General features: G+C 42.4%; 1 protein-coding gene across 1 annotated transcript; it reads right to left on the reverse strand.

Moving 5' to 3' along the window:
• Positions 1 to 19,341: 19,341 nt before the first annotated feature.
• TUSC1 (tumor suppressor candidate 1) lies at positions 19,342 to 20,128 on the reverse strand. Its single transcript, XM_056117336.1, has one exon. The coding sequence runs from the start codon at positions 20,027 to 20,029 to the stop codon at positions 19,346 to 19,348; it is 684 nt and encodes a 227-aa protein (XP_055973311.1). The 5' UTR covers positions 20,030 to 20,128; the 3' UTR covers positions 19,342 to 19,345.
• Between the last annotated feature and the right edge of the window lie 599 nt (positions 20,129 to 20,727).

Genomic DNA, 20,727 nt, shown 5'->3' on the forward strand with positions numbered 1-20,727 from the left:
ACAGGCTGGCTCAAGAAAGAAATGAAAATGGTCTCTCCTTTTGAAAGTGAGGAATCTGCACATCTGCAATGACTGATCTAGCATGGGCCTTGCTTCCAGCATCAAGAAAAACCTGAAAACCAGAATCTCTTCCAGCCCTAAAGAAGGGATGAGATGGACTCCTTTCTGCCAGGACACTCCTACAGAAAGTGAGAGTCCCAAGGCCACTTCCAGCTCACCCTGCAGGCTCAAGGCCGCCTCCAGCTCATCATGCTGATCTGATATTCACATCTTATGATCAGGACTGGGCAATTAGGAGGTAAAGGGTGAAATATTAATACCATTGTTGATGCATGTAGCCAATCCCCAGAATTTCTCCATAAATAACAGGGTATCCCAAATGGAGAGTTCTCCAATCTTGCTGTATTTATGCAAAAGTACAAGCAGGGTTTGTTAAGTCATCTGGCAAATTTAAATTGAAGGTGGAGAGAAAACTATGTTTTTGTAAATTGCCCTCTGCAGAAATCAGATTCTAGTTCTACAAAATGAATCTAATGGGCTTAATTAGTAGAGGGTTTAATAAGCCTAACTGTTTGACCTGTGCCCCTATTGGTAGGGCCACTAATTTTAAAAAAGGGTATGTTTTCACTCAGAATATGATTTTTCTTTTAGCACCCTGCCACCTAAAATTTATCCAGGTGCAGGTACAGGTAATCTCCAGAACCACCTTCAATCAATTGCTCCTCTACCTGTACTCCAGAATGACAACTACACCCCTGAGTGAATGGTCCCCTGAAACAACACCCCTGTTTATGCCACAAGTAGCCAGAGAGATATCAGCAACCCGCTTTTATATCACCAAAAACACTGGTATGTAAGGTTTGCTCAGGATCAAATGGTAACCGGCTGATGAGATAGCAACACTCCGGAATCAAAGATCACCCTGCCCCAAGCACAGAAGACAGAAGGATTTATGAACCATCTGGCAATGGAAAACAACCAGGCTGCATCCCATTCTACCTCACACGTAATTCCTACAGATAACAGAAGGCTAGAACAAGAACAAAACTCCGCTGGTCTCTGTTCCGTTTCCCTGCCCAAGACAACTTAAAATCCCTATTAGCCTCTCCCATGGCGCACCTTTACCCGGCCTTGCTAGGGACCTCTAGGGTCCGCCCACGAGTGCATGCCAATAAACTTCTATTTCTTCACAGAACTCATCACTATCCCCCTGTGTGTGACAGATGATGTCTCAAACCTATTCCTCCCCTCTCCCTCTCTCCCTCCCTCCCTCCCTCCCTCCCTTCCTTCCTTCCTTCCTTCCTTCCTTCCTTCCTTCCTTCCTTCTTCCATTTCTACTTTCCTTCCTTCCATCTTTTCTTCCTTCCTTACTTCTGATACTAGTGGACCCCTGGGTGACTTACGTGAAGCCAAGAGTGAGAGACTGTCTCTTACTCCCAATACACCTCTGCCATCTGGGGACTGGCTGGGAATTCTAGGACTGATAGAGTGTACAATAAGACCCTGCATGGCATGGACCTCAAATTCCACCAGACTCACTAGGTTAAGCTATCAAGCCACACCTGATATCCATTTTTTTCTGACAGGCACAGGAGTTAATCCCCACCACCCAATTCCTGAGGGAGCCATGGACTCAGGCTGGAACAAGGTATTGCTCTTTGCAGGAAAGGAAAGCCAGTCCTAGGCCTTGCTCAGGCATTTCTTGGGTTCTTTGCCTTCTCACAGAAAAGAATTTCAGGAGGAGATGAGCAGTGAAGTAAATAATAATAATAATAATAATAATAATTAATAATAGTAAGAGTTTTCTAGAATTTTTGAGGAAGGAAGAAAAGAAAGAGTAACACACTGAAGAGAGTATGTAGGCTTTTCCAAGGGCAGAGAGAGGCCCAGTACACACCCCAGCATTAGACATAGAAGTATGAAAGTACATATTTCAAGAAGGGATATGAGGGCTATACAGATGTTCAGGCACTACATGTACACAGGACACATACACACAAGCAGCACATAGGCTCAAGCAACTCAGGCACATGGTTCCTTTGTTCCATGAAAGTTGGCTTTCATAGGTTTTTTCAACCTGTCTCATATGTGATTTCTACCTAGGTAAGAATCCCTTGCTATGATGATTGCCTAGTGGGTAGAGCTGGGAATAGTTGATGGTCTTTTTGAAATTCCTTGCCCAGCTTTTGTTCTAGCTGGAGCTTTTTTTATTACTTCTGGAGCTTTGTTCAGAGTGGGGTCTGTACTGGGTCCAGAAAAAGGTCTTGTCAGGCCTTAGTATCTTTTTTCTTTTTAATTTATATATTTATTTATTTATTGAATCACCGTGGGAAAGGTTACAAAGCTTTCAGGTTTAGGTCTCAGTCATGCAAATATCAAACACATTTCCCTTTACCAATACTTATTTTTTACCATGAAGAACCCCAATAAAACCCCATCCCCACCCCTCCCAGTCCCTGTGAGGCAGATGAATTCTAGTTAACACTCTATCTGCTTTGATTAGATTCATTGTTTCAATAAAAGATTCACCACTATTATTTAGAGTCCCCCCACCCCCAAATCAGACATGCTGAAAAAGCATTGTGAAGTGATTTGCTTTCTACAGCTGGGTTCAAGAATTAAATGTTGGTTTTGGATTTCTGCTATTTTACTTATTGACCCTGGAAGTATTTCTACTGAAACTCAGATAGTTAAGAAATTGGTTTCTGTGCTCTGGAGTCGTGGCCGTGCTGGAGAGCCGCTAGTGGGGGGCAACTGGTGGCCTCGGTAGGGCGTGAAGGGGAGGACCAAAACGCCCCCCTTCCCATGAGGTTTTAGTCACCCCCACTCCCCCGGCTCATACCTGCTGTCCACAAGGCTCCCATGTGACCGCCATCTTTCTTTCCAGAGGGAGGAGGGCGGAAGGGACCAACACCCTTTCCCCTCCGGGCAGACATGATGGCCTGGATTAACGCATAGTCCTTTCACTTTTCTGCTCCAAGCTGTTGGGTTCTGCATTAAGTCCTTGTGCTTCTGGGGCTGTGGTCGTGCTGGAGAGCCGCTCGTGGGGAGGCAACTGGTGACCTTGGTAGGGCGTGAAGGACGGACCGGAACGCCCCCCTTCCCATGAGGTTTTAGTCGCCCCCACTCCCCCGGCTCATGCCTGCTGTCCACAAGGCCCCCATGCGGCCGCCATCCTTCTTTCCAGAGAAGAGAGGGCGAATGGGGCAACACCCTTTCCCCTCTGGACAGACATGATGGCCTGGATTAACGCATAGCCCGTTCACTTTTCTGCTCCAAGCTGCTGGGTTATGCATTAAGTCCTTGTGTTTCTGGGACTGTGGCCGTGCTCCAAACTTAACTATGATTTTCAGAGAGAAAAGTTGGGTGGTTTACTTCCCATGGATCACTTTATATATAGAGAGCCGTCGCGCGGCCGCATAAGCGGCCGCGCGGTTTGGAGGAAAAGTCCTAGTTCCCGCATACTCGAGCTGTGCTTGTAGAGGCTTCTAGTCACCGGGGTTCCATCTGGGGGAGGCGGGATGCAGTACCTACCCCATCTGGGACTTCCCGATGATCTCGGCTCTTTTTGGAACCTGTTTTTTTTCTTTTTTTTCCTTCGGGATCTGTGGATCCCGCCCTCCATGTAGTACTTCTCTTCGGCTGAATGCTGTAAAGATGGCGCTGAGGGGCGGGCTGTGGGCGTGACTTCCGGAATCTGAGGTTACCTGGGAGTTGTAGTCCCAGCAGTTTTGAGGAAAATTCCTAGTTCCCACATACTCGAGCTGTGCTTGTAGAGGCTTCTGGTCACCGGGGTTCCATCTGGGGGAGGCGGGATGCAGTACCTACCCCATCTGGGACTTCCCGATGATCTCGGCTCTTTTTGGAACCTGTTTTTTTTTTTTTCCTTCGGGATCTGTGGATCCCGCCCTCCATGTAGTCCTTCTCTTTGGCTGAATCAGGCCTTAGTTTCTGTGTCCACTAAGTAGGTTTTTACAGATAGTTGGTTTTATTGATTCCCAGGAATTCCATTGCCAGGGCAGGCCTCTCCCTGCCTACCTGCCTGCCTCACCTACTTCCTTCCTTTCTTCCGTTTGATTTCTTTCTTTTCCCTTTTTTTAATTTCTCTATTTATCCATATTTCTCTCTTATTCTTTCTCTACTGTCTCTTTTTTCAATAGATATTTACTTACTGTGTTATACAATTCTTTCAGGAATACGGTGCTCCAATACCACACTCACCACTAAAGTGTCGGTGGCCCTCTACCAAGGTTGTTCCAAACCCCAAACATCATCCCAACTCCTACACCCTCTTGGCAAACTTGCAGGAACTCCTGCAGGACAACTCCTAAGGTCTGTTGCTGTGGGATATTTGTTATTCATACTAAGTTTCTTTATATTCTATATGAGAGATTCTGTATTTGCCCCCCCCCCTTTTTAACTTTATCCAGCATAATATCTCTAGTTCCATTGACATAGTAGCAAATTGCATTCATTAATTTTATTTTTCTGTAGCCATGAGTATTCCATTGTGCATTACATCACAGTTTCTTTTTCTTCTCATTTGTTCTTGGTTGTCTCCAAATATTGGCTACTGTAAATAGCACTGAAATGAAGGTAAATTTACAAGTAGTATTTTTCACAAAATCATTTTGGGGTATGTTGGGTATAAACAAAGAAGTGGAATTGCTGTACACATCATCATCTTATTTCTCTCTCTTTTTTCCTAGGATATTTCTAATATATATCTTCATATCCCTTTGCTCATCTTTCCTTAATTTTGACTACCATTAAAAAAGACCTATATACTTGATCTTATTCCAAATGATTCTTCAAGGAGTCATTTGAACTTATTCTTAAAGTTCTGATTTGAACTTTAAGAATCAGTTCACATAACATTTAATGTGAATTTAAATGGTCTTTTGAGAGTTAATATATTTTCCTTCCTTTCTCATTTTGCATTAGATGTATGTTAATATTTGCATTAATATCACCCACACGACAAAGTCGGGAAAGCTACCCATGACATATTCAATATGCCAAAAACAGTAACAAGTCTCACAATTTGTTGCGAGATGTTACTGGTGCCTGCTCGAGCCAATAGATGAACAATGGGAGGAAAGTGCTACAGTGCTACAGTTGAAAAATTAAAGAGAAGAAATAATATCTTAAATTTTTTAGCAGAGATCAAAGTCTTTATGCAGTTAAAGTCTTGTGTCTGTTAAATGATGATTAATTATTTAATATACAAAAAATTAAAGCCTATATAAAATAACATAAAATTAGTTCCTTTCTTATCTTCAAATCCTAAATGTACATACTTATATTTTGAATACACTAAATCAAGACTTCAAACTAATTGAGACAGATTAAATTGAGATGCATTATTTTACTTAATCCTCAAAAATCATTACATTAAATAAAATAAAATTGAGACATCAAATCAATATTAGTAGACAGTGTTTAAATATTTTGTCAATGCCAGTACTCACAGAAAATCCATGATACAATGAGAGCCATTTTTAAAATAGTTTCATAGGGAACTATTTATAATAAGTGGGAAACCGAAATATATTATATGTAAATATAAAAGTTAAGGGAAACTAGAGGAGACAGTAGCACTGCACTGTAGCATTGTCCTTCCGTTGTTCATTGATTTGCTTGAGCAGGCACCAGTAATATCTCCATTGTGAGACTTCTTATTACTGTTTTTGGCATATAAAAATATGCCAAAGAAAACAGCGGTATAATCTCTGTAGCTTGCCGGCTCTCCGAGAGGGACGGAGGAATCGAACCAGGGTCAGCCGTATGCAAGGCAAACGCCCTACCCACTGTGTGATTGCTCCAGCCCAGAGAAGACAGTAGCATTCTTAAGCTAGACATACCTACAACAGAACTTCACCAGCTATTATGAGGGTCTATCATCTTTACCTGGAGAAAGAGCCTGTACAGAGAAGTTTAGCTTACGGAGGTACAACTTTTGTAGAAGGAGTAAATTCGCAAATAGCAAACCTAGACCAAACTCATCTTCCTGCTTATGGCATAGAACTAATGTTTTACAGTGGCCAAATCTAAGAAGAAGTCAACAATACCACAGAACCCAAAGCTAAAGGAGCCCAGGAATGTGGAAAAGAATAGGATGAAGAAAAATGAGTAAACCTGAAAGATGTAAATTTGTTATCTGAAAATTATGTGCTAACATTTTACTTTTTTTTTCACTATCGCTGGAGCAATAGCACAGCAGTAGGGCATTTGCCTTACAAGCGGCCAACATGGCCGACCTGAGTTCAATTCCTCCGCCCCTCTCGGATAACCCGGCAAGCTACCGAGAGCTCCCGGTGACGTATTTGATATGCCAAACACAGTAACAACAAGTCTCTGATGGAGACGTTACTGGGCCTGCTCGAGCAAACTGATGAACAATGGGAGGACTGTGACCGATCACTATCACTGTCACTATCACCCCGTTGTTCATCTATTTGCTCGAGTAACGTCTCCATTCGTCCCAGTCACGTGCTAGTGTAGCCCGATGACATATTGGGGGCTCCTTCAGGATCAGGGGAATGAGGACCATTCATTGTTACTGTTTTTGACATATCAAGTACGCCACGGTTAGCTTGTCAGGCTCTGCATGCAGGCGGGATATTCTCGATAGCTTGCCAGGTTCTCCAAGAGGGATGGAAGCTTTTGGAGCAGCCTTCAATCACCTTTACACGTGTTCCTAGTCAGGCATATGGGCAGGTATGATAGTCTCAGTAGCCTGCCAGGTTCTCTAAGAGTGAGAACTAGAGAATAAGAGGTTGTGCAGCCGCAAATGTGGCCACATGCTTCCAAGAACTTGGTTTTAGAGTCTCTGGATCCTGGCCGTTGTTGGGGTTACACAGCAGTTGGTGGGTGTAACTGTCGAGCTACTGGAAGGTGGGGGAGCTGGGTGGAGGAGGCCCAGTCTCAAACCGAACAGGCTTGGAGATCTCAGCCCCGGGTCCCACACATCTGGGTTCCTCTGCCGGTTCCTTGTTCAAGCTTGTGGAGAGTGGTCTCAGCATGGCTTTGGCTGAGTCCCGGAGGTTTTCAACTGTCAGGGCTCTGCTCAAGGCAGAGAGGGAAACTCAATCCGCCCTCCTCCAAGGGACCCCAGTGAGGACATTCAGGCGCGGGGGCAGGAGACTCTGCCTTGTACTCTTCTGGGAGCGTGGTTTTAGAGTCTCTGGTTCCTGGCTGTTGATATTTTTAATTATCATTATTATTATTATTATTATTGAATCACCATGAGATAGTTACAAAGCTATTCACGGTCGAGTTTCAGTAGAACAGCATCCTGACACCCATCCCTCTACTAATGTACGTTTCCCACCACCAATGTTTCTCTCCTGGCACCCACCCCACCAGTCTGGCTCTATGGAAGGTGCTACCCCGTTCCCCCCTCCCCCCCTTCTCTCTCTCTCTTTCTTTATGGGCATTATGGTTTGCAATACAGATACTGAGAGGTTATCATTCTAACATTTTATTTTTATAAAACGGACTGGAGCGAAGCACAATGGGTAGGGGGTTTGCCTTGCATGTGGCCAATGCATGTTCGATTCTTCCATCCCTCTCAGCAAGCCCGGCAAGCTACTGAGAGTATCCCACCCGCACGGCAGAGCCTGGAAAGCTACCTGTGATGTATTTGATATGCCAAAAACAGTAACAACAAGTCTCACAATGGAGACATTACTGGTGCCCACTTGAGCAAATCGATGAACAACAGTAGCACAGTGCTACAGTGCAGTGCTACAGATTTTTTTTATATGAGTCTCAACTTCAGGAGAATAAGAATTAATTTTAATTCCATATGTATATGGAATTGTTAAACCATCTCTGAGAAATAATATATGAGCATGTGTTCCTTCAGTTGGCAGTAAAGGGGAAATAGGAAGTGAAGAGTACAGCGATGCATATGGATCAGTTTCTAGTCACATTTGATAGTTAGTATTGATGCGTATGCATGTCTTTTGCTGTGGTACAGGAATACCTTGTTAGTATTTCAGTAGTACTTCACCTTCTTCCTAATATCTTGATAGTATAGACAATGAACTATTTTAGAAAAGTTATACTTTGTATACTAGGTTATTTTATATATTTTTATTGAATGTTAAGGAAATGCAGGATTAAATTGTATCTGTGCTAATATCTTGATCTGAAAATTTATTGCTATTTTCATTTTTTAAGAAAATTTTGTGGCAAAGTAAGGAAGGATTGTACCTTTTCTTCCAGATTGAGGTACCATATTCTTGGTTATCAAAGTACTCATATAACTATGGGATTTTGCAACACAAAAATATTCATGATTTGTAAAGAAACATGACATATAACTGTATGATTTTAACATAATGTATACTTATTTTCTATATGCCTATATTTTAAGGCAAAAACATATTTAAGGCAAAAACATATTTTAAGGCAAAAAAATCATAAGAAATAAACTGGTTTAAAGGGGTTGTCAAAAATTTTTAATTAAAGGGAGTCCTCGGACCCAATGACTTTGCATATTTGTGGAGAAAATATTTGCATTGAATAATCTGAAGAGAAAAAAAAACATCATGGAGAGTGAATTCTGAAACCTTTTGATTATAGCTTTCTACTCGAGTACATAATCAACTTCACAGTCAGACATTTTCATGTCTTAAAATTATTAGAAGTACTGATGTGCCTTATTAAAAAGTACAAAAGTGCTTTTATTCTCAGAAAAGATTATGAAGCACACAGATCTAGTAGCATAACTTTTAGGATTTACAAGTTAATTTGATAGCCTTCATCCATTTGATGAAAACAAAACTGTCTATTTCACTTAAAGGGAAAACAAAAAGTTCAATACCAAAAATATTCTAAGAAAAATCGGTAGCTTTAAAAGGAGTTGAGCAAATAAGACATATTTTAAAAACTAAAATAGTTTTCTATTTTTTCCAGTAGTTAATAAAAATTTAAAACTGCCTTACATAGTCAGAAAGATATTACAAGGGTTAAGGCATTTTTCTTGCATGCTGCTGACCATGACTTGTTCCTCAACCCTATCCCTTGAGCATAAGAATAAGCCCCTAACACAAGAACTGAAAGTAATCCTCAAGCATCAGAGAGTGTCACTCAAAGTCGTCCTCCTAGAAATGAATATATGCATTTTACTTTGATATTTAAACTTAACCCCCGCCCTTTGCCCCACTACCACCACCATCATCACCCGTAACAAAACATTGGTTTGTCCTTTCTGCCTTGCCACAGGGAGCTTAGGTTTATTGGGTTACTCCCAACAAAGTGCTCCCATTCCTTTGGGTTATTTGTAACCTCTTTCTTTGTGCTCTGCTTCCCTAACCAGTCAATCACTTTTATCTCCTAATCAGACCTGTTAACTTGTAAATATTGCTTTTCTATTCTCCTTAAGTCCTTTGCATAGTTAATTCAGAGTAATGTCCTTTTGTATGGACACAAGAAGACAGTTAATGCTATGCTTAAGTAACTTGGGAGTTAATTGACTCCGAATGGTATTCACTCATGAGCATCTGCTCTCTCAGTTTAAGCCTCAGTTGCCCTTACTTCCTAGCACCCCCAAAGCAGAGTCCCAACGAGGGACTGGTTGGACCCAGGGCAAGCTATGAGCTACCCTGCCATCGAAATAGACCAGGCCAAATTGCCATAATACTTAACTATCAGTTAAGAGTATGGCCATGGACAAATTCTGTCATAATTCAGAAAGTAACAGCTGGATTAGGACCCTGTTAGGGTTAGGAAAGATTAATCTGGCCTGAGCACTGTAGTCTGAGATCTATAGCGAGATGTCCCCAGGAGAGCCACCCTACAAGCTTAATATATCTCTTACTGTGTCCATACAAAACAACTAATATTCTTCACTTAATCACTTAATCCCCGTTATTCATCGATTTATTCGAGCGGGTGCCAGTAACGTCTCCATTCATCCCGGTTGCGTGCTAGCGTAGCCCAATGGTATCTGTTCATTTTAGGAACATGTAGAGCCTCAAACCGATCATTTAGGGTCTTGACGAAGAAGTCTGACCATCTTATAGGTGGGCGTCCACGTGATCTTTTGATGTCTCGTGGAATCCAATCAGTAATGGCTTTAGTCCAGCGGTTGTCTGTAAACCTCATTACATGTCCAGCCCATCTGATTTTTGATGTCTTGGCAAATGAGACAGCGTCTCTGATTCTTGAGCGTTGACGAAGATCAGAACTCCGGATTCTATCTCTCATTTGAGTGAATCGTGATATTCCAAGCATAGTTCTTTCGATTCCTCTTTGAGAGACCCGAATAGTGTTCTCATCCTGTTTTCGTAGGGTCCAGGTCTCTGAGGCATATGTTAATGCAGGAAGAATAGTGGAATCAAAGAGATGTGCTCGTAGTTGGAGGTTCTTTGTCCTTTTAGTTATTTCTTCAATGCTCTTGAAGGCATTCCAAGCCGCTCTCTTCCTCCTGCGTAACTCAGGTGCCAGGTCATTCATCATGTTGATTTCTCGACCTAAGTATATATAACTGTTGCATTCGGAGATGGTGGTTCCGTTGAGAGCGAATGGAGCGTCAGGAACAAGGCTGTTTCTCATAAACATTGTCTTCGTAAGATTCAGCTGTAGTCCAACCTTTCCACACTCACGGTCAAAGTCCGCAAGCATTTGTGCCGCTTGGCTGATGTTTGGTGTTATTAGAACGATGTCATCAGCAAAGCGGAGGTGGTGTAGTTGCCGACCATCTATCTTCACTCCCATGTTTTCCCATTCTAGTCGTCGCATGATGTTCTCGAGGGTGGCACTGAAGAGTTTTGGTGAAATGGTATCACCCTGCCGAACCCCTCTCTTGATATGGATGATTACTTCTTTGTAGAATGGTGAGATCTTGGTAGTGAATCCGCAATAGAGCTCACGAAGGATCCTGATGTATTGAGTTTGTACGCCCTGATTGGCTAGGGCTTCCATGACCGCTTCCGTCTCAACAGAATCAAAGGCCTTCTTTAAATCAATGAACGTTAGACAGAGCGGCATCTTGAACTCCCGAGATACCTCAATGAGCTTGGTTATTGTGTGGATATGGTCGATGGTACTGAATCCTTTTCGGAATCCAGCTTGTTCACATGGTTGTCCTTCATCTAGTGTTCTGCTAATCCTATTCAGGATGACTCGAGTGAATAGTTTGTAGATGACAGACAATAGGCAGATTGGGCGATAGTTGCCAATGTCGTGGATGTCTCCTTTCTTGTATAGTAGTACAGTCTTGCTGGTTTTCCATTGGGATGGAACCTTGCATTCAGACAGGTAGCAATATTAACTAATATTAAGAAGTAGAATTAAGATGTCAATTAAGAGGTTAATAATGTTATTGGACTAAGGAGAGAAGAAACATTCCTAAGTGGTATTTTGCCCTCAAGGTGAAGAAGGGCTTTCATATGTTAATTGTGCTATTGGATGGGTGCTATGGTGGCTACCAGCAATGCGGGGAAGTTGGGAGAGATGAAAGACCAAGGTGGGTGAGTCAGCGTGCTGAGAGACTAGCAAGGTAGACAGGAGGAGCATGCTGAGAGATGAGCGGAGAGACAGGAGGAGATGGGAACCGGGAGTTTAGCGACTGTAACAGGCTCGTGGAGAGAATGGAATAAATAGCAACTGATTACCAGCCAGCCTGGTCCTCTTTCCCTGGTTCCTCCTTTGTCCACCCATGGCATCGGTCATACAGAGTGGGGAAGTGGCGCAGGACCACCGAGTGCAGGCAGAGAGAGAGAGAGAGAGAGAGAGAGAGATAGAGATAGAGAGAGAGAGAGAGAGGCCAAGGTTCCCTAGTTGCAAGTTGATTACACAGCTCGTGATTACATAAACACCATCACCATGACTTCTCTTTCATCATTGTTGGTTGATACTGTTGTTGAGATCACACAATTAGCTGTAGTTCTTGTACTTTTAGTTTTGGTACTTGCTGAGTACTCCACGTTCCACACGTTTAGTTGCCGTGCTTGTATTCATTTTTTTTTAAGTGCTTGCAAGGGGTTTACTGCAGTACTCACAACTGTTTTTGCCATGGGTCATACACTCTTGTTCACATGACTCACACATTTTATTTAGCAGTAGTCACAAAATTTCATTGCAGTGCTTACACACACTGAAAGGCAGGGATCTAAGAGGGCAAAAATGCAAAGAACGAAGAGAAGAGTTGCTAAGATTGCACAAGGCACATTCAGTGGTTCCAGAGATCAAACTTTTAATGGTTTCATTCTTGCAAGACAGGCATTTTTGTCAGTGATCATGCCGCCATTTATGAAATTCTTAAGGTCTCAAACTAGTAAAAATAAAATCATGTACCAAAATTTCTGACTTATACTTCAGATTTTCTCAAGATCTATAAAACTGAGCACCTATAAAATCTGTGTATTATTTACCACGCCAACCATACTGTAGAACTTAAAAAGAATATATATTTAAAATGTTGTCTAAATATAAAAAATATATAAAATAAAAATACAGGCTATATTTTTGTACCTGCTTTTAACATACCTGCATATCTTGGTTTGAAGACTTGGACAACAGCACATTTACCAGTTTGTCCTTTGTAACTCAGAGATCCTTGCATACTGTAGGTCTAAAATTATTTTTTAAAAAATCTGGAAAAAGACATTTTTTGAATTTTTGAGATTATTAGGACTATCTGATCATTTAGTATAAGAGTACTGGGCATATTTAAAATAGTTCCCAGCTTCCCCCCCCCCCCCCTCACCTTTTGCTTCAGTCATCACATAAATGCCAATCTGCTTAAGATGCAAAATACAAGAGATCACCTGTTTTGTTTTTATTCATTAGAAATTTTCCCACATGTTTTGTGTTCAGTTTTTCTCTAATATGAAGGTGTCTTTTAACTTTTCTGAATTTGAAATAATTTTTTAGATAGATATATAGTTTTCAATAAAGTCATTTTATTCTTGCCCATTATATGTTGTTTTGTGACTTTTTCTCCCCCCCTCAATATTGTGTTTATGAGATACCCATCTTCTGTTGTGTCACTTTAGTGTTCATTCTTAATGCTGAGTAGTACTCCATTTTCACTGCTATTAAGAAAACTCACTAACAAAAACTGAAATAAATAATAAGGAAATGTTTTTTATGTGTGGACATACCCCAGACATGACATCCGCAGTTTTTAAGTTTTTCTCTATTTCTCTGTATACTACCATTCTCATGGGCTGGAGTGATAGCACAGCAGGTAGGGCATTTGCTTTGCTTGCAGCCGATCCAGGTTCGATTCCTCTGTCCCTCTCAGAAAGCCTGGCAAGCTACTGAGAGTATCTCGCCCGCACGGCAAAGCCTGGCAAGCTCCCCGTGACATATTTAATACGCCAAAAACAGTAACAACAAGTCTCACAATGAAGATGTTACTGGTGCCCACTACAGCAAATCGATGAACAACAACGGAGGACAGTGCTACAGTGCAGTGCTACCATTCTCATGATCACATAAACACTGCTAGGATTATATGCTTCTTTTCTATATTCTAAAAGACAGAGGGAGAGCCATTATTCTGAGAAAGGAATATAAATCTTTCACCTTAGTCTCTGTTGTCCAAGTTTTTAAAGAGTTATGTTTTCATTTCCATCAATTTAGTTAGAAACAATTTAAAAGATCTAATCAGTATCCCAAATTATTTTGTTAATCTGTCACCAAGGGGACCCACATGGAAAACTGAGCCCAGAATTTCTTTAAATAGAATCCCATTGTTATTTAAACTATTCTGCAATAAAGAGTGAAAAACAAAATATTTTATGGACTAAATATGACTATATCTAGCTAATAAAAATAACAGCAAAAATCGGGAACCTACTGAATAATCACATATTAATTGTTGAAGCAGAATATTTTCTCTATTATTATTTTCTACTAGTGTTTTTTTAGTAGTGTTTTCTACTAAAATAAGAAATAAATTGGTTAAATAAGTCCAAGTAAAATACAACAAATATGGTGATATTTATACTTAATACTAAATTGTGCACTTGAAATTTGCTAACAGTGAGTCTTAAGATAGTTTTTAATCATGAGGGCAAGGAAATAGTTCAAAGGTCTATCTCATGTCTTACATGCCTGAGTTTGAACCTCAGTACTGCATATGACCCCTCTCAAACACCATTGCATGTATCTGGGCCTGAGAAACTCTTCATTCTCAGCTTGAGAAATGAAACATGATGTTCATACAGCCGGACCTCTGATCATTGCTGGGGAGCCTACAAGCCTCCCCAGTGTTTATCATAACAAATAAACTGCAACTATCTGCAATGATGAATGTTAACTAAAGTTATTGTGCCATATTTGCAGCTACAATTCATAATCCATAACTTCACTATGTAAATGTATATATAAAATGATATTAAAATCTAATAATTTAATATAAATCATATATTTAAATTTTAATACCTTTTTTCTTTGTGACCTTGGACAAGTTATTCAATTTTTTTCATCAGTGTTTCATGGATATCATATAAAAGAAAGAACAATCAAACCTATAAGAGTGATGAGATTAATCTAAGACAGAGTATGATTCCTTAATTTGAGATACCTCCCTGTCTTAGGTACCTCCTAGATACCTGTGAAACCTTTCAAGTTGCTGATAAATGGGTCTGAAGGTACAAGGCTAAATTCCTCAAATATTTTTTTCAGCTCCAAATTAGTAAATGTTAGTTTATAAGAAACAGGAACAGGAAATATCACTTCAGTAAGTAATAAAGATAACATAGGTTTTACAAATATACCCAGAAAATAATATTTTATGACATAAACTCTATTCAGAGATGGTTTATTTTTAATAGGAATTATAACTAATGTTGCAGTCATAAGGATAATAGTAATCAAAATCTAGTTTGGTTTTTCCTAAAAAGCAGTTCCATTCTATTATTATCATGTTAAGTGATATAGTTCCGAGAGTCAGTCAGTCACTGTCTTCCCATTGTTCATGGATTTGCTCGAGCGGGCCCAGTAACGTCTCCATTGTGAGACTTGTTGTTACTGTGTTTGGCATATCAAATACGTCAAGGGGAGCTTGCCAGGCTCTGCTGTGTGGGCGAGATACTCTCCGTAGCTTGCCGGGCTCTCCGAGAGGAGCGGAGGAATTGAACTCAGGATAGTTCTGAGAGTACTAGACCAAGACATAGAAATTATTTTAAAAAATTGAGAGGACGTCTTTCAATAAGGTGTTCTCCTCCAAAACATATTCCTGTATCTTTCAGAATATGGTAGCAGATAATAGCACTGTAACACTGTCCTCCTATTGTTCATCAATTTGCTCAAAGCGGCACCACTAACATCTCCATTGTGAGACTTGTTGTTACTGTTTTTGGCATATCAAATATACCACGGGGAGCTTGCCAGGCTCTGCTGTGCAGGTGAGATGCTCTTGGTAGCTTGCTAGGCTCTCTGAAGGTACGGAGGAATTGAACCCCGGTCAGCCTCATGCAAGGCAAGTGCCCTACCTGCTGTGCTATCGCTCCAGCCCAGCAGACAATAAAATACTACAAATTGACTATACTTCTTCAGTTTGAGGTTTAAAAGGTCATTTGTGGAAATTTTGCAATGTTATATATCTCATCCTCAGCTATAGCTGAGTCTCTTTCTTATTTTCTTTCTCTTTTGCACATACTAAAACTTGGATCTAACCTATTATCTACCATGCTGATAAAACTTATAGCATGGCTAAGGAACATGACAAAAATAATCTGAGACCCTGAATGGTCACATGAAGTAGAGAAGTCTGATGCTTGGAAGCATCTGTCACTGTCACTGTCACTGTCCTCCCGTTCATCGATTTGCTTGAGCGGGTCCAGTAACATCTCCATTGGAGACTTTGTTGTTACTGTGTTTGGCATATTGAATACATCACGAGTAGCTTGCCAGGCTCTGCTATGCGGGCGAAATACTCTCGGTGGCTTGCCGGGCTCTCCGAGAGGGGCGGAGGAATCAAACTTGGGTCGGCCACGTTGGCTGCGTGCAAGGCAAACGCCCTACTGCTGAGCTATCGCTCCTGCCCTGTGCTATGGAAGCATCTAAAATAGGAATATAATATACTAAGGGGGAAAAGGGAACTTCTTTGCATTTAGTATTTCCTGAATTGTCGAATCTCTTATTAGCATGGGTCTTAAGGATAATTAAATAAAATGCCATTAATTTTGAAACACAATAAAGGTTTTATACTTAGAAAAGTGAAATTAAAGATTGAGGAGACATGAAAAATGAAAAGTCAAGAATGGATAACTGTTGAGATTTCCCCCTCAATGAATTTGATTATTTTTTTGAGGGTTGGATGCACCTACACCGGACAGTGTTCAAGGGACCACGCAGGGTGGCCTTACAATCAGGAATCACTTCAAGCTCTGGGGATCACGTGCCAAACTGGGGATTGAATCCAGATCAGTGTTTTCCATTGTCTGTAATAATTCCATTGCACATTATATTGTCTATATCAGACATGTCTCAAGAAAAACAGGTTTCCAATTTATAACTGCAATTATCACCATTATCAGCAAATATTAAATATTTTCAATCATGAAGACTGTGACAAATTTTCCGTGAAAATCCTTCTGTTTAGCAGTATAAAAAATAGTCTGATATCAGAATATTATGTAATTTTAATACATAATTAAACAGTTTAGCTAAACTTTATATATATAATAAAATCTATCAAATAATTCATTTCATTGTGACAATATTCATGAATTGACAACCCCTATATATCTAAAACTATTTAAATGAGACCGAGAAGAGCTTTAAATATTCATAAGAACTGTCTATTTTGGGGCATAGGGGTGCACACATAGTGATGCTAAGGACTTACTCCTGGATCTTTGTTCAGCTGTCAGTCCTGGCTGGGATCGGGGGACCATATGAGCTGCTGAGGATCTAACCTGGTTCTGTCACATGGGAGCCCTGATCACTGTACTATCTCCAGCTCCAGGGCATTTTGTCTTGTGATCAAAAAGCACTCATTTTTAAATTTGTTAATATGGCAGAAGATGAAGTATATATTTCTTGGGAAACAGCCGTAGTATTTTGCTGATTTTAAAAAGTCAATGCTCACTGAATTTATTTGCTAAGAAAACTGTTTCCGGCATGCTATTATAAATTATAACTGATCTTTTCATTGTACAACATATCTGAAATTATGAAAATAAAATGTCATTGCAAAAAGTTATCCACAGTTTTTATTGAAGAGCAAACTTGTCTAAAATCAATATTACCACTTATTCAAAAAGTACACCTTTTGATATAACATTTCTCTCGTATTACTGCATTTATTATTTAATAGTAGGGAAAAATTTTAAAGTAGAAATAAGTGAAGTTTACCTCCTTGTGAAGGGTTTTGCAAGCTTCAGAATTTTTAACACTTTTCAGAAAAATGTTTAAAAAAATTTCACATTTCTGTGTGTGCTTCATTACTTTACAATTTCTTCCACAAACCAATTGCTTTAAAAACAAAAAGGATTTTTGGAAAATATATAAACTATGTATTTTCTTAATTGTTAAGTATCTTCAATGTTAACACAACTGGCAAATATTTTTATTATGTTGCAAGAGTGAAGAATGTCAACTTATTTAATATGGACACATTTCTACTCATAAAGCCACTTTTTAGGGAAAAATAAGCAAGGGAAAATGTCAATAAAACAAATCATTTATATTCCACATTGTGGATTTTGATTCTTGATGAGCATGTATTTGAAGTAGCATCAGCATATAGCATCCCAATAATTTTTTTCCATAACATCTTGAGGTAGATGTTTGCTAATAAGAATAGTAGAGAGAGATCAACTAAACCCCAAATTGTAGTTGATTTAGGCATACGTTCTTTTCACCTGTTCTTCTGTATCTACTGACTTCTTAAAACTTTTCCTATCAGAAAATCGGAACATTTTCATATACATACCTATTCGTACAGTGTATCTTATAATTCTCATAGGGCAAGATTTTAATATCCACAATTAGATTTAAGCAAAAATGTATCGTGTCTTCAAAAACCAGAACTACAAAATACACTCAAAAATATTTTTGCCTCTTAAGTGTGCTATATATTTTAAACTTTTGGAACATACCACAACTGAAACAAAAACTCACAGCTTTTTTTTTTCTAAATGTAATAATAAACTATTACGGCTCTTTTTCCCAAATCCTTTTTCCATCACTTAAACCCATATCTGCTCTTAAACCCACGGTTTTTAGCAAATTCAATGGTATCCTCTCCACTTACAGGCGGAGTGCTATAAACACAGTGTGCTGTATGTGATTTGTGGTTAAAAATCGATTACCTTTTTCGCCACAAAGTCACAAGGTGGACCCTACACTTCTTTTGGAGTTTTCGATACATAAACTATTAACAATTTCTGAAAAATGTATGAATTATCCCAAAGACAGCAGAGTTGCTACACGCCTACTACACTGTCCTTGATCTAATGAACTATCTATACTATTTACTCTTTAGATTTAAAACTGTTTCATAAGACAAGAAAATTTGTTTTCAAAGGTTTAAACAAAATCAGATACAGAAACTAAGCCACGTACGAACTTCCTAAGAAACATCCGTTCAAAAAAAAAAAACTGTACCCACTTCAAAGAAATCAAACGATGACTTTAGGTTCTTTGCATGAACTCTATTTATTTACCAATTCGATAAATCACTTAGAGACAAACACTAAAAAATAAAATAAAAATCCCTTCCGCAAGAGGTGGGTGCGAGGGCAAACAAAGTGGTATATATTAAATGTAAACCGCCTGGAACCAGAGGTGGATGGGTTTCAAAGTTATAAATTACACTTTGGGATCTTAAAACAGAAAAGCACAACTAATACTTGAGAGGATATCCAAGGAATACGGATTTATAAAAACAAATCTGTATAAATGTTGGCCACACACACACAAACACAAAGGTCATGTTCGGAGGCGTCAGGGGCAGTGAAGTGTGAACAACAAAACTCCACGACTCCCAAACTCTTGGCCCAAGCCTCCAAGAACCACAACCAGGAGGGGAGCCCCTTATCAAGTCTTCCGCACACTGGGCCCCAGCCAGGGAGGAGGAAAACTGGAACCCCAGTTCCGGCACGCTTAGTGAGACCCGCCCCTCTGACGCGGGGCCGATCTCCAAGGAAACCAGGGCCGGCGAGGCCTGGCTCCCAGCTAGAGGTGGCGCTTGGGATTTCCGCCCTGGAGTGCCCGTGCAGGCCCAAAGCCTGGGCGCCTCCCGGAAGTGTTGGTAAACCGGGCCGGGACGCCGAAAGGCCGAGGACCATAGTCTGCGCCCGCCGCGCGGCTGGGGCTGGGGGGCGGAGCCTGAGCCAGGCCACGCCCCTTCCCTCTCAGCTGCGGCCTCGGGCTACAGCCCCGACTCCTGGGGCTCCTCCGACGCCGGCTCCGGGCCCGGAGGGCTCGGGGCGGCTTCGAGCTGCGGTGGCGGCTCCTCCTTGTCGTCACGCGAGTGCGGCCCACGCTGCTCCAGATGCAGTTGCAGCAGCGCCCGGCGGTACATGGCCTCCAGCTTTTCCAGGCGGGCCCTCAAGGCCCTGGCGGTGATGAGCTCCTCCTCGGAGCCGCCGCCGCCGCCTCCGCCGCCTCCGCCTCCTCCTCGTGCCGGCCTGTGGTTCGTTCTGGCCTCCTCGCAGCCCGCGGCCGCCGCGTCGTCGTCGCCGCCACCGCCTCCGTCGCCGGACAGCCGCAGCGCCTGGCGGAAGAGACTGCGGTTCTCGCGCTTGAGCCGCCGGTTCTCGAGCCGCAGCCGGGCGTTCTCCTCGCGGAGTCGCGCGTTCTGCCGGTCCCGCTCGTCCCGCGCGCGGATGGCCTCCAGGTGGCTAGCGGCCAGGTCGGCGAACCGCTCCTCCAGCTGCTGTCGGGCGCCGCCCGCCCGGCCGCACCAGCCCACGCCGCCGCCGCAGCCGCAGCCGCCGCCTCGGAGCCGAGCCGGGCGGCCCAGGCCCCGGCCGGCCGCGCCGCCTAAGGCCCCACCGCCGCCGCAGCCGCCGCCGCGCCCGTGCCGGCTGGCGCCACCACGCATGCGCCACATGGCTCCGTTCCGCCGCCGGCCGAGGGGGCCTCACGCCGAGGCTCGGGCGAGTTCGGGGCCCGGCGGGGAGGCCGGGGCCACGACGGGAGAGGAGCGGAGGCGGCGGCTGGCCCGGCGCCAGAGGAGGCCGGGAATGTGCCGCGGCTGAGGCGTGTCTCGTCTCCAGCGGTTGGAGCTGCCCCCGGCAGCTGCCGGGGCCTGCGGTCTCCGGGCCCGACGCACACACAATCCCCCACACCCCCCCACGGGAGCGCTCGGCCGCCGCCGCGCCCGCCGCCAGCGCGAGGGGTGGGGGGGCGGGGGGCGCGTCCAGCCGCGGGGTTCTGCCCGGGGCGCCTCCATCAACCCTGGGCGCTGCGGCAACCTGCGGCCTCACCCCGCTCGCCAGCAGCCACCCTGCCTGGCTCTTCGCAGGACATTCTCCAAAGCAAAAACGTTAAAAAAAAAAAAAAGCCACCCCAAGGACGTTAAGTTGTGGGAGAAAGAAGACACGGGGCACGTTGATAAGAGGCAACTGCTAGTGTCTAGAACACAGCGGGATACCCAACCGAGAGTTTGGGAAAAAAAGAGAAAAAATCCTTAAACAGAGATTGTACTGAGGCCCCTCGGGGGGAGCGGGACTCTCCCAAGGATGATGAGGACCCTGATACCAGGACTCTGTAGCAGGTCAGAAAGGGTGGATTCACTCAGGCCAGCCC

Source organism: Sorex fumeus, unplaced genomic scaffold (genome assembly GCF_029834395.1).
Source record: "Sorex fumeus unplaced genomic scaffold, SorFum_2.1 ptg000034l, whole genome shotgun sequence".
NCBI lineage: Eukaryota > Metazoa > Chordata > Mammalia > Eulipotyphla > Soricidae > Sorex > Sorex fumeus.